Source organism: Schistocerca serialis, unplaced genomic scaffold (genome assembly GCF_023864345.2).
Source record: "Schistocerca serialis cubense isolate TAMUIC-IGC-003099 unplaced genomic scaffold, iqSchSeri2.2 HiC_scaffold_1329, whole genome shotgun sequence".
Lineage (NCBI taxonomy): Eukaryota > Metazoa > Arthropoda > Insecta > Orthoptera > Acrididae > Schistocerca > Schistocerca serialis.
Window position 1 is genome coordinate 121,552 of NW_026047546.1, and position 13,274 is coordinate 134,825.

At 39.7% G+C, this 13,274-nt stretch overlaps 1 protein-coding gene across 1 annotated transcript in view; it reads right to left on the reverse strand.

Moving 5' to 3' along the window:
* LOC126439535 (uncharacterized) overlaps positions 1-13,274 on the reverse strand; it is an 81,534-nt gene that overhangs the window by 31,966 nt on the left and 36,294 nt on the right. The window contains exons 5-6 of the mRNA XM_050090569.1: positions 8,367-8,609; positions 15-218 (exon numbers count right to left, since the gene is read on the reverse strand). Coding sequence (XP_049946526.1) covers positions 15-218; positions 8,367-8,609 — 447 coding nt within the window. The remainder of the gene's footprint in view (positions 1-14; positions 219-8,366; positions 8,610-13,274) is intronic.

Here is a 13,274-nt window from a genome sequence, read left to right on the forward strand (position 1 = left end):
AAGCTAATACTTACATATCTTTCATCAAGTGCATTAAGTTTCTTTTCAGCATCAATTAGAACAACACGGAGGAAGTCTCTGTCGCAACGAAGTGAGCTACTACGAGCCGAAATGATTTCCTTCAGTGAATGGCAGACTATATCACTAGTCTGTCTCGTAACTTGAAGCTTTGCCCATTCTCGTACAACTTCTCTGTCCGCTGAATCTGATAATGTGTGCTGAAAATGGGCAGAACATTTACATTGCAAAAAATTCAAGTATATAATTACAAATTGATTTGCTTTCTTTCCAGCTACCCTGCTAAATATCTGACAGAGCTGCAACATCCCTGGTATAAGGACAGCTGTCACTACCCATAAAACAGTCAATCAACAACCTTATCAGTAGTATTAGTCAAACAATATTATTGCACCTGAGAGTGACGGCACTGTAGTCAGCTTATCATGATATTTCATGAGGACATGCTGAACCACTTGACAGTATATGCACAACTGTCTTAAAGCAATTCACAGTGTGATGCACTTTTCTTAATCACGACTAGTTGTTTACTGTAACATCACTGCATGTTTCCGGTAATGCCTACAGGAGGTCGAGTGGAACAATTTCGTGGTCAGGTAGCATAATCCTGTAAAACTACGGTAATTTTAAAAGCTAGCCAGTTACGGTGCTGACCTAAAATATATTGATACTGAATATTATCAACTCTTGTTCTCAAAACTTAATCCACATGCACTACAATCAATCCTGTCGGAGGAACATCCACAACCGAGAATTATACCAGAGGTTGAAAATACTGCCACAGTTGCAAGGTTGTTTTATTTAACACATGACCACTTTTGGGCTCTTATACACCCGTCTTCAGATGTCGTACTCAAAATAGGAAGTTATAGGAGATAATTTTTACAAGCAGCAAACATAAAAAGTAAAACAAAAAATCCATAAATTTGAAAACATTTATAAACTGTTGGTTGGGCTAGGTGCTGTGAAACCTAAGTCAATGCCAAAGTGACAAGACAGTACTATGGAACACTGCCTGGGTAAAGAAATATGCACAGAATACCAGAACACTTACACTCGGTGCAGTGACCCCGAGTGCCACAGTGGCGAGTACAAGATGCGGTGTGCTACCAATAAGCGCAGAGCTAGGAGTAGAGCAGACACGAAGGAGGAAGCAAACTGGTAAACCAGAGTGGCAAAAGTACTGCCATCTATTGACGGGAAGAAGAACGCGAGGCCACTAGCCCAGCCATTCACAATCTGAATTGGTGATTTACATTAAAAAACATTACACAAAAAATGTTAACAGTGCATTATGCATGGTAAAGAAAGATGTTGACCAAGGCAGCACAGAACTGTAGTAAAACTGAGTGGAAGCTGTGACATAAAATTTATGTAATGTATTACCTGCGCCCGTTGGTAGCACACCACGTCTTCTACTCGTCCAACATGGCCCTCGGGGTCACAGTACCGAGCGTAAGTGTTCTGGTATTATTTACACATTTCTTTACCCAGGCAGTCTTCCGTAGTGCTGCCTGACGTCACTTTGGCATTGACTTACGTTTCACGGCATCTAGCCCAACCGCCAGTTTTTAAATTTATGGATTTTTTGTTTTCTTTGTGTGTTTTCCGAGTGTAAAAATTATTTCAAGTCTCATACTGTTTTCAGTACGACAACTGAAGATGGGCATATTAATAGCTCAAAACTGGTCGTGTGTTAAATAAAAGACTCTTACAACTGTAGCGGTATTTTCAACCACTGGCCACATGCATTAGTCATGACTGTTCAGTGACATGTTTTTATTATTTTGTATATGATTTCTCCTGTGAATTTGTGCCGACTCAGAAGAGCAGTACACATTAATTATTAATAATACAGGGTGAGCCAAAAGTCTTAACACTTGAAAATTCAATACTTCACAAAATAACCTAGGTAGTGATGTAAAAATTTACACATGCTTGAAATGACATAGGGTTTTATTGAAACCAAAAAGTGTGCAAAATAACCAACAGATAGCACTTTGTACGATACAAAAGCAATAATTAGGTTGTTAGGCAAGCTTTCAGAGGCAGAGGCTGCTCCTCTAGGCAGAAGAGCTGAAGGGGAAGGAAGAGAGGTGAAGGAAAAGGACTGGAGAGGTCTAGGAAAAGGCATAGATTTGGGGAAAGGCATAGATTTGGGGAAAATCACCCAGAACTGCACGTCAGGGAAGACTTGACGGACGGGATGGAAAGGAAAGATGCCGTGTTCCATCTGTGTTCTGCCACCGGTTGATGAGTAAATCTTATCTATTCAATTACATTACATTGTCAAAAATTGATTGTTTTCATTGTTATAAAAGCAATAATTAGCATAACAATCGATTTTCAGTAAAGATGATGATCTTTATAACAAGCACTCAAGATTAATCACATACAGTTTATGTTTCTCACCTTTATCTACAATAATGATATAGGTTGAGGCAGAAACATCAACTTACACGATGTACAGGCACGATTAATCCCATTTCACTCACCGCCAAGGCACTATTCCAATATTGGAGAGCGTCTGCAATACTGATGCGAGTTTAGAAGTGGAATAGCAATGGGCTGAGGTGTGAACTGCAATTTGTATATGGGAGGGAGATTACAAGAGTATTCACTGCAGCTCTGGTAGCAGCGGCAACTGTGGCACAACAGTCAACACATCTGCGGAGTGAGCAGGAAACCCGGGATCGAATCCCAGTACTGGTACAAATTTTAGTTCATTGCTTTAGCCTGCAGCATTACTGTAAATGCTCAACATGTCAGCTGTCTCATCAACAATACCTGTGGTCGATGGACTGTGTCGTGAACAGCACTGTACAGCATATCAGTAGGCACGGTGAGAAATTACCATCTGATTGTACCGCAGCAAATTATGAGGGCGGTTTGAGAAGTTCTCAGAATGAAATAGAAAAAAAAGTACTTACATCACTGAAACGTTTGTTATTTTTCAGTGTGGTCTCCTTGTAGGTTAATGCACTGGATCCAACGATGTTCCAATGCCTTGATCCCATTTCAAAAATGAGTTTTCTACAGGCCTGCAAAATAGTTGCTAATTCCGGCTATCAATTCTTCATTTGAAGTGAATCTTCATCCACCGAAAAAAAGTTTGTTTTGGTAAGATACGGACGTCTGACGGAGCTACATCATGTGAATAAGGCAAGTGTGGCAACAATTCGTGCCTCAGTTCGTGTAATTTTGCCATGGCAATGGTACATGTGTGCGGATGCGCATTGTCTTGATGGAAGATCACTTTCTTCCTTCCTAACTTTCTTCCTTGGCCTTTTTTCGCGTATCTATTGTTGCAGTTTGTCCAGGATGTTAGCATAGTATTCTCCAGTAATTTTTTGCCCAGTGAGGAGATAATCGACGACTACAAACAGGATCCCCTTTGCATCCCAGAACACTAATGCCATGACCTTTCCCACCGAAGGAATTGTCTTTGCTTTCTTTGGTGGCGGAGAATCAGCATGTTTCCACTGCTTTGACGGTTGCTTTTGTCTCTGGGGTATAGTAGTACACCCAAGTTTCAGCTGCGGTCACAAACCGGTGAAAAAATCCTGTTCGTTTCTCCTAAAAGAGGCCAAACATTGTTCTGATATGTCCATTCTCGTGCGTTTTTGATCCAGCATTAAGAGTCGCGGCACCCATCTCGCAGATAATTTTTTCATTTCTAATTCTTCAGTTAAAATATGATATGCCCTTTCAGATGACAGCTGGCAAGCGTGAGCAATTTCACGCGTGAGCAATTTCACGCGCTTTCAATCTGCAATCCTCTGTGACCAATTTGTGCGCTTTTGCAATTATTTTTGGAGTAGTGACATCTCGGCCGACCACTGCGCGGATCATCTAAGCTCTCCTGACCAAATTTAAATTCATTTGCCCACTTGGCAACTGTTGAATATGAAGGAGCAGAGTCCTCCAGTGTATTCTGGAAATCGGCGTCAATGCCTTTGCTTTCATACTTTTCTGTACAGAGTACTTAATAACTGCTTGAACATCAATTTTTTCCTCTTCGCAATGTAGCAGGACTTTGAATTTCGCCACGCTACACTCGTTCCCTCAGATAAAAATATCCCGTCGCAGCGGTATGAGCGCTCGACGACAGAGAAAATACCAAAATCCTAACTTTTTTTGTTTTCTGTCCGTTTTCAATTGTCTCTTGATAGCCAAAGCTTAAGGCAGACGTGATCTGATGCTGACGTAAAAAAAACTTAATAGCTAGTCTTGATCTGATTTTAATGTGTAGACACATTGAGGAAGTTGTTATGAAATTTGGAGGAGGGAAGCAACGTAAAATAAATTGCATTTAATATCAAGACGGTTTTGTGTACATTAGAAATTCCTGGACAATGAAACTTATTGCAAGATTTCGGAGCCGACTTTTCACGCAGAAATGAAGGAGATTTTTGAAGACCTGGACGCCGCACGAAAGGAGACAAGTTAACCTGGTAAAGGACGATTTATCTACGACACTTACCCATGTCAGTTACATTTTGTTATTCTCTGTTTCTTTTCAGTAAGTTTTGTAGTGGAAATTGGTTTAACTTTTGCTCAAAAACGCCACAAGGACCACCCCAACTATAGCTTTTCTGTAATACGAAGTCCGATTTGCTTTTCATTCTTTCCCTTTTTCACGGTCTCTCTTCTCCATTTATTTTTTTATTAACCACTACAGCAAATTACTTTGCAGGAACAACAGAGCCACATAACCACCACAGTGATTTCCAAGAGCACTGATGTGGCACGTGTTTACAGGCAACAGTCCAACGAATATCATGTTAACAACTTGTTGCAATAGTGCTGACCTCTCGTGGTGATTCCGAGAACTTTTCAATCCTCCCTCGTATTATGAGTTGTCATCTTGCATTGAAAGCGTAGCTTGGCGTGGAGCTGTGAGGAGAGCAGATTTTGTTTCTCACACACACTGGCTACTGGGCCGTTTCGAGCCGTGTCCTTGACTAAAGCTGCATGCAATACATTCCTCATACCCTCTACGAATCTGAAGTAGTACTATTAAATATTAATCTATTTCATACTTTGTATACCAAATTCTATTGATAACACAACAGTAGTGTTAAATTTTCAAATCAATAACCTCCATACTTCCGGAGATACAAATTTTTATTTAAAACAAACAATAACGGTGCTGGCATTGTGAAACTTAATTACGGACTGTAAAGTATTCATCTTTTGTATGAACTGAAACTACAGCCAAGAGGACACGTTCACATTATCTTATTTTCTGGAATTTTCTTTAGTTTCATTACCACAGATTTCTTATATAATTAAAAATACTTTAAAAAATTATTATTTCATTGTGTTTTGGTTGTGTGCGTGTTTTGAGAAGGGGGAGGGGGGGGGGGGGGAGGAGAGAGAGAGAGAGAGAGAGAGAGAGAGAGAGAGAGAGAGAGAGAGAGAGAGAATGGATGACATACATAAGCTGAGAATGTGATATTTCGTTAGAACTCATTAGAACTATGCAAATAAATGCATGAGAAAGTTTGTGCAATAGGGGAATTTGCAACTTATGTCTGAGTGAGCTTGATTTTGTAAAAGGCAGCCAGAAGGAGCGTTGAATATAAAGTTTGTTAATAATTTGTTTTGTGAAAAGGGATCATATTTTGTTTTCATTAAATTTTATTTAGTTGCCACCATACAACTGCGTTCTGAATGCAATTGAGTCAAACTGAAACGACAATTCAGATAACATGTTATGAGGATATTTCTGCTGGGGGAGGGGGAGGGGGGGGGGGGGGCATGTTTGGGGTTGATTTGTGGGAAGACACCAAACAGTGAGGTCATCGGTCTCATTGGATTAGGGAAGGATGGGGAACGAAGTTGGCCATGCCCTTTCAAAGGAACCACTCCAGTATTTGCCTGAAGTGATTTAGGAAAATCATAGAAAACCTGAAACAGGATGGCCGGACACAGGACTGAACTGTCGTCCTCCCAAATGAGAGTCCACAGTGCAAACCACTGCGCTACCTCAGATATCTCTGCCGGAAACATGTCACTTCTCACCAGTGCGATCACCGAGGACTGGGAACCTTCCTATCGAAAGATGTCAGAACTAGAAGAATATTACTGGAGGCGTGTTGGTGTGATGCAAATTGCCATTGACAACACTGTCGTTAACACGTGTCCAGCCAGCACCGCCAAATCTGTCGACTAGCATGGACACAACCATGGACAACTGCAGTGGAAGTGACTAGTTTTTTAAGGTTTTAGTTCTACCCAGACATTCTTCGTCGTTTTTGGAAGTATTACTTATATTGTAGTAATAACTGTTTTCAATTACTCAAACATTAAGCTGATGCTTATTCCATTTCTTATAAGCTGCAGCTGTAAGCTGGCTGTCCTACGAGAAGGAGGTGGATCTTGTCGCAACAGCCGATGTGCTACGAGCTGAATGCGAGCCTCTACTCCCAGCATTCTCCACTCGGGAACCAAGTGAAAGTGTGCGGTCAGTAATTGCCATTTGTTTTATTTCCTGGGAATATGATCAGGTCTGGTATTATAATTTCCACAAAAAAGTGCCACGATCTAGTTCACTTACATGCAATGAAGTCAAGTCATGAAACAGATGCAGGAGTATCACGTTCATACTGATAGAAATTGGTTGAAGTATGCTCCTCTCCTATGAGATTCACAATACCTTTCCTATTTCGAAGAACTGCATCTGTAGTACGATGAATGGAATAATGTGTTGTATACACTGAAGTATTTATTTCAAGACTCTAAATAGTCGTAACATTGTTCCGGTGCCAAAAAATCACTCTCTCAGACTTTTTTAACATCTCAGACTCTTTCCCCTCCGTGAAACTATGTTTGTGTGTCTTCCTTAGCACAACTTATACTGCAGTGAAGTACTGAGTACATCACATTTCTTCCGTTTATAAACAATTTGTTTCTTGTCTGGGAGAAAGTGATAAATTTTTGGAAATAAAAAGGGAATTTCTTAAGATTTAAGATAAATTTAAGGGTTGGGAAGTCTTTCCTGTACATATTCATCTGGTGTGTAGCATTGTGCAGACGTGTAATATGGTTTGGACGAGAAGTAAGATTATGCGGGCAGATCAAGTAATTGAGTAACTATGAACAAAATTGGAGAAACAAGAAATTCGTGGCACAACTTTACTAAAATACCGGATCAGTTGTGTCGTGTCCCACTGACGTGTCCTGAGAGGGAGTGGAAGGACTGCGCTGGTGCGCGTCAGAGAACTTACTTGGCATGAGGTCTCGGTGGTGTGGGCCGCCAACTCCTCACTGCTCCGTTGTAGAGAAGGCTGCAAGGTGAGCTAGAGTACGGAACTCGGATAGGATCTTAGGGAAGCTTTCATGTATGAACACTTGATGTACAGAATGATTATACTGGAAGTACCCTGGCACTTGTGATTTAAATAAGATTCTATATACAGTCTCCAATGATTGTCTGTCTGGCTATGCAGTTGCCATCCCTAACTTCCCAAACCTAAGTCCTAATACAGCAGAGGCAAGCGCACCAGACTAAGTGTCAGCTGTGTCGATTCAGCCGAAGTCCCTACTTGTTGCTGTGCTCAATACTTTCCTGCAACTCTTGCAGCATCCCGACGCAGACTAACGTGGACCAGCGTCCTAAGTACCTCACTCTATCACTGTCCTTCAATCTAGCGGCTATCCGCTTTTATAGGGGGTAGTGCACCCGGCACCACTTGTTCTAGAAGGTTCTAGCACCCTCGAACTTTGAGCCCTGAGTAGGCTAGTCACGCGGCAGCATGTGATGCCTACGTGATGAACTAGCCATTCTCCACTGTTTGCTGTGTCCACGGGTTGCCACTAACTGTGCTTGAGCCTCGTGATACTGCATATTCCGCTCTTGTTAGTCGAGTACACATTACACATCAGAGAGTCTGGTCACGTCCGCCTCACTTGATCTGTAGCAATAATTTTCCAGCCTACAGCCTACATGATTTTAATTCTATCTTCTACTATTCGCGACAGTTGGTAGAGCACATCCTGAGGCACGAAGGGATTGTCAATTTGGTAATGGAGGGAAGTGCGAGGGGTAAAAACTGTAGGAGAGAACAAGGGAGGACTACAATAAGCCGGTTCAAATGGATGGAGGCTGCATCAATTATTTAGAAATGAAGATGCTTGCATGGGATAGGCAGCTGTGGAGAGCTGCATTAAACTTATCTTTGGATTAAAGACCACAACCATAACAGCACAAACATTTAAGTAATTTTTTCAGATTTTCAGTGACAGGGTGATAACATGCTCTCTGTTAATATGACAACTGTCCACATTTCTTTGGGAACTATTCACAAAAAGTAATGAATCTGGGAATTCTCATAGTAACTTACCATAGTATTCTGCGCCAGTCTATCAATGGCCAGTTCAATATTAGATTCATTCTCTTTCAACTGCTTTTTCAGTGCTACATTGTGAACTTCTGCCTCAATCAGTTCAGCATACAATCCTACATCTGGTGTCGGTTCAGGTGGTGCCGAGATTTGAGACTTTGAGAGATCTGCAATCACCACCTCCTGTTCTGCTATAAATTTTTCGACCACGCAAGGAGTTTCTGATGGTGAAGACTGCTGCTTCTAGTAACAGAGAGTGAAGTATTATTGTAAGTTCACAGAATTATTAGTACGACAACAGAGACAATTATCCATACTTTTCTTCTTATGTTACCAGTTGTACGTATCACTTATATACAACAATGTACCAACATAAGGCCATTTTAAATGAGCGGTCGCCATAACTTCGGCTATCTGAACACACTTCCTGTCTGACCAAAACTCCCAGCTTGTCACACATTACTGCTACAGCAGTTGAAATTTCAGGAATATTGATAGTTCTGATGTGAAAGCCATAAATGAAATGTTACCTGTGTTCTGCCTCAGTTAATTTGTAGTTAAATTAGGAATGAGTTGAAAGGGTACAGGAACCATAATACAATTACCTGAGATTCCCTTTTGCTTTGCTTAGGTCAGGTCAGCCTACCTTAGCTTAGCTTCTTCACAAAACATTGTAATATTAATTGGATATTGCAGCAGGAAACACTTCTTTTACTACATTTCTGTCCATAAACATTAACATTGTTCACATTGAGTAGTCTTTCCAATTTATGGGATAGACAACGTATTTTCTGCTGTCCTTGTGATGTCATCCTTTTCTGTTACACATCTGTTTGAAACTGACTGACAATATTTTATTCAAAGTAATCTCTATTGCTATTTATACATTTCTCCCAGCTCTCCAGCAGGCTATGAATGCCATGCCAAAAAAAAAAAATAGTTCTTTCGAAGAGAACCAGTCAGTGAGACATTTTCATATGAATTGAAGCATTGTTCAGTGAGAGTGTGTCCCAGTGATGCAAATAGATGTAAATAGGACGAAACCCAAGTCTGAAAACTAAGCAGCATACCCTAGTATTTCTCAACTGAATGCCTGGATCATTTCCCTGACTCATTTTACTGTGTGATGGGGTGTTATCATGGAGCAATACGACTTGTCTTTTTCCCTATTCTGGTCATTTTTTGCATAATGCTCAAATTAAATAGATCATTTATTGTTGGCAGTGATCAGTGTGAATGGCTTCACCAGATTTTAGCAGCTCATAATAGATGACATTCTTCTGGTCCCACCAAACAGAATATTGTCTTTTTCCAAAGCGATTTGGTCTTACACTGGATGTCTATGGTTTGCCTGAATTCACATGTGATTTACAACACTTACGATTCTCAAAATTATCCATTTTTCATCACCTGTCACTATTTGATGGAGAAACGACTTTCTTTTTATCTGATGAGTAGTATTTCACAAGGGCTCTTTTGAACTGCTTTCTGTATTTCATTCGGTTCATGCTGAACCAATTTCCCCACTTTCTGCATCTTTCGCATAGCTTTCTACCAAAGAGAAATGGCTTTCTGAGTCACATTCAATTGTTCTGTGAGTTCCTGTTGAGTTTGATCATCATCATCATCAAATCATCATCAAATCATCATCATCATCATATCATCAAATCATCATCATCATCATATCATCAAATCATCGTCATCATCATATCATGAAATCATCGTCATCATCATATCATGAAATCATCGTCATCATCATATCATGAAATCATCATCATCATCATCATATCATGAAATCATCATCATCATCATCATATCATGAAATCATCATCATCATCATCATATCATGAAATCATCATCATCATCATCATATCATCAAATCATCATCATCATCATCATATCATCAAATCATCATCATCATCATATCATCAAATCATCATCATATCATCAAATCATCATCATCATCATATCATCAAATCATCATCATATCATCAAAATCATCAAATCATCATCATCAAAATCATCAAATCATCATCAAAATCATCAAATCATCATCATCATCAAAATCATCAAATCATCATCATCAAAATCATCAAATCATCATCAAAACATCATCAAATCGTCATCAAAACATCATCAAATCGTCATCAAAACATCATCAAATCGTCATCAAAACATCATCAAATCGTCATCAAAACATCATCAAATCGTCATCAAAACATCATCAAATCGTCATCAAAACATCATCAAATCGTCATCACAACATCATCAAATCGTCATCACAACATCATCAAATCGTCATCACAACATCATCAAATCGTCACCAAATCATCACCAAATCATCACCAAATCATCACCAAATCATCACCAAATCATCACCAAATCATCACCAAATCATCACCAAATCATCACCAAATCATCACCAAATCATCACCAAATCATCACCAAATCATCATCAAATCATCATCAAATCATCATCAAATCATCATCAAAATATCATCATCAAAATATCATCATCAAAATATCATCATCAAAATATCATCATCAAAATATCATCATCAAAATATCATCATCAAATCATCAAAATATCATCATCATATCATCAAAATATCATCATCATCAAATCATCATCATCATCATCATATCATCATCATAACATCATCATCATCATCATCATCATCATCATCATCATCATCATATCATATATCATAACATATATCATATCATCATCACAATAATAATATCATCATCATCATTCAATAAAGCCTGCAATTGGTTGTCTTCTTTTTCGATGGTTTCCCACACTCTTTTCTCACATAAAAAAAATGAATTCTGTCCATAAATCTTAGTTTGTAAGCAAAAAACTCGACATGTTTACAGGTTTGAAACAGATAACGATGTATGGAACTTGGGTTTGTGTGTGTTGACATTCATCATCAGCTGTTACATGAAGCAGACGGCGCCGCAGACGTGGTCTCACAGGCCCTACACTGATGGCTAGCACGATCTATAGGGGAATTCCTGTTTCATACTTCTACACCTGGTAGAGGTAGAAAGTTATCACTTTTATGAACTGATATGTTATAATAAGAAAAACATCATTAGCTATGTCCGGTTACACTGAACTATTTTACTGACAATTGGCAGTGACCCAGTCATTTCTATGCATGGGAGGGAAACAACAATTTGAGGCACTGCTTTTTAAGACAACTGCTACACACCAGATTATTTTGACTCAAGAAAGTACAGTTGTCCTCATCCTGTAGATTGTCTTCAACACTGTAATGGTTTACTACACGCAGTCCTGTTGGAGGTGGGACGCCATTTTCTTCCTAGCGAGTCGAGGCGTGTTACACTTCAACGGACTCCATACCACTGCGCAACTTATTTTTCACATTAAAAGACAGTTGTGCAGAAGAGAAAGAAACAGTAAGTGAAATGAAGGAAACGTCAAGACTAAATGGGGATCTGCCCCATATCTTTGCATGTGAAGCAAGGCACTTACCCACATAGCCACACCACCTGTGTTTCTAAACAAGCATTTCTCTCTTACAACTGAACTAGCATTCTCTCAGAAAATGCTCCCCGTGACAGAACTCAAAATACCAGCCCAGAATGCACTAGTCGTTGCTCCACATCCACTGGCTTGCTCGAATGACTGCATGCTCCACCTGCTACGGCCTATCTGCGACTTTCTCACTGCCTTATATTGTTTATCTGTTCTTAGTCTAGACAGCACAGAGTGAATTATTTATAGTTGTTGTTGTGGTCTTCAGTCCTGAGACTGGTTTGATGCAGCTCTCCATGTTACTCTATCCTGTGCAAGCTGCTTCATCTCCCAGTACCTACTGCAGCCTACATCCTTCTGAATCTGCTTGGTGTATTCATCTCTTGGTCTCCCTCTACTACTTTTACCCTCCACGCTGCCCTCCAATGCTAAATTTGTGATCCCTTCATGCCTCAGAACATGTCCTACCAACCGATCCCTTCTTCTATTCAAGTTGTGCCACAAACTCCTCTTCTCCCCTATTCTATTCAATACCTCCTCATTAGTTATGTGATCTACCCATTTAATCTAGAGCTTTCTTCTGTAGCACCACATTTCGAAAGCTTCTATTCTCTTCTTGTCTAAACTATTTATCGTCCAAGTTTCACTTCCACTCCTCACAAATACTTTCAGAAACGACTTCCTGACACTTAAATCTATACTCGATGTTAACAAATTGCTCTTCTTCAGAAATGCTTTCCCTGCCATTGCCAGTCTACATTTTATATCCTCTCCACTTCGACCATCATCAGTTATTTTGCTCCCCAAATAGCAAAACTCCTTTACTACTTTAAGTGTCTCATTTCCTAATCTAATACCCTCAGCATCATCTGATTTAATTCGACTACTTTCCATTATCCTCGTTTTGCTTTTGTTGATGTTCATCTTATACCCTCCTTTCAAGACACTGTCCATTCCGTTCAGCTGCTCTTCCACGTCCTTTGCTGTCTCTGACAGAATTACAATGTCATCGGCGAACCTCAAAGTTTTTATTTTTTCTCCATGGATTTTAACTCCTACTCCACATTTTTCTTTTGTTTTCTTTACTGCTTGCTCAATATACAGATTGAACAACATCGGAGAGAGACTACAACCCTGTCTCACTCCCTTCCCAACCACTGCTTCCCTTTCATGTCCCTCGATTCTTGTAACTGCTATCTGGTTTCTGTGCAAATTGTAAATAGCCTTTCGCTCCCTGCATTTTACCCCTGACACTTTCAGAATTTGAAAGAGAGTATTCCAGTAAACATTGTCAAAAGCTTTCTCCAAGTCTACAAATGCTAGAAATGTAGGTTAGCCTTTCCTTAATCTTTCTTCTAAGATAAGTCGTAGGGTCAGTACTGCCTCATGTGTTCCGATAT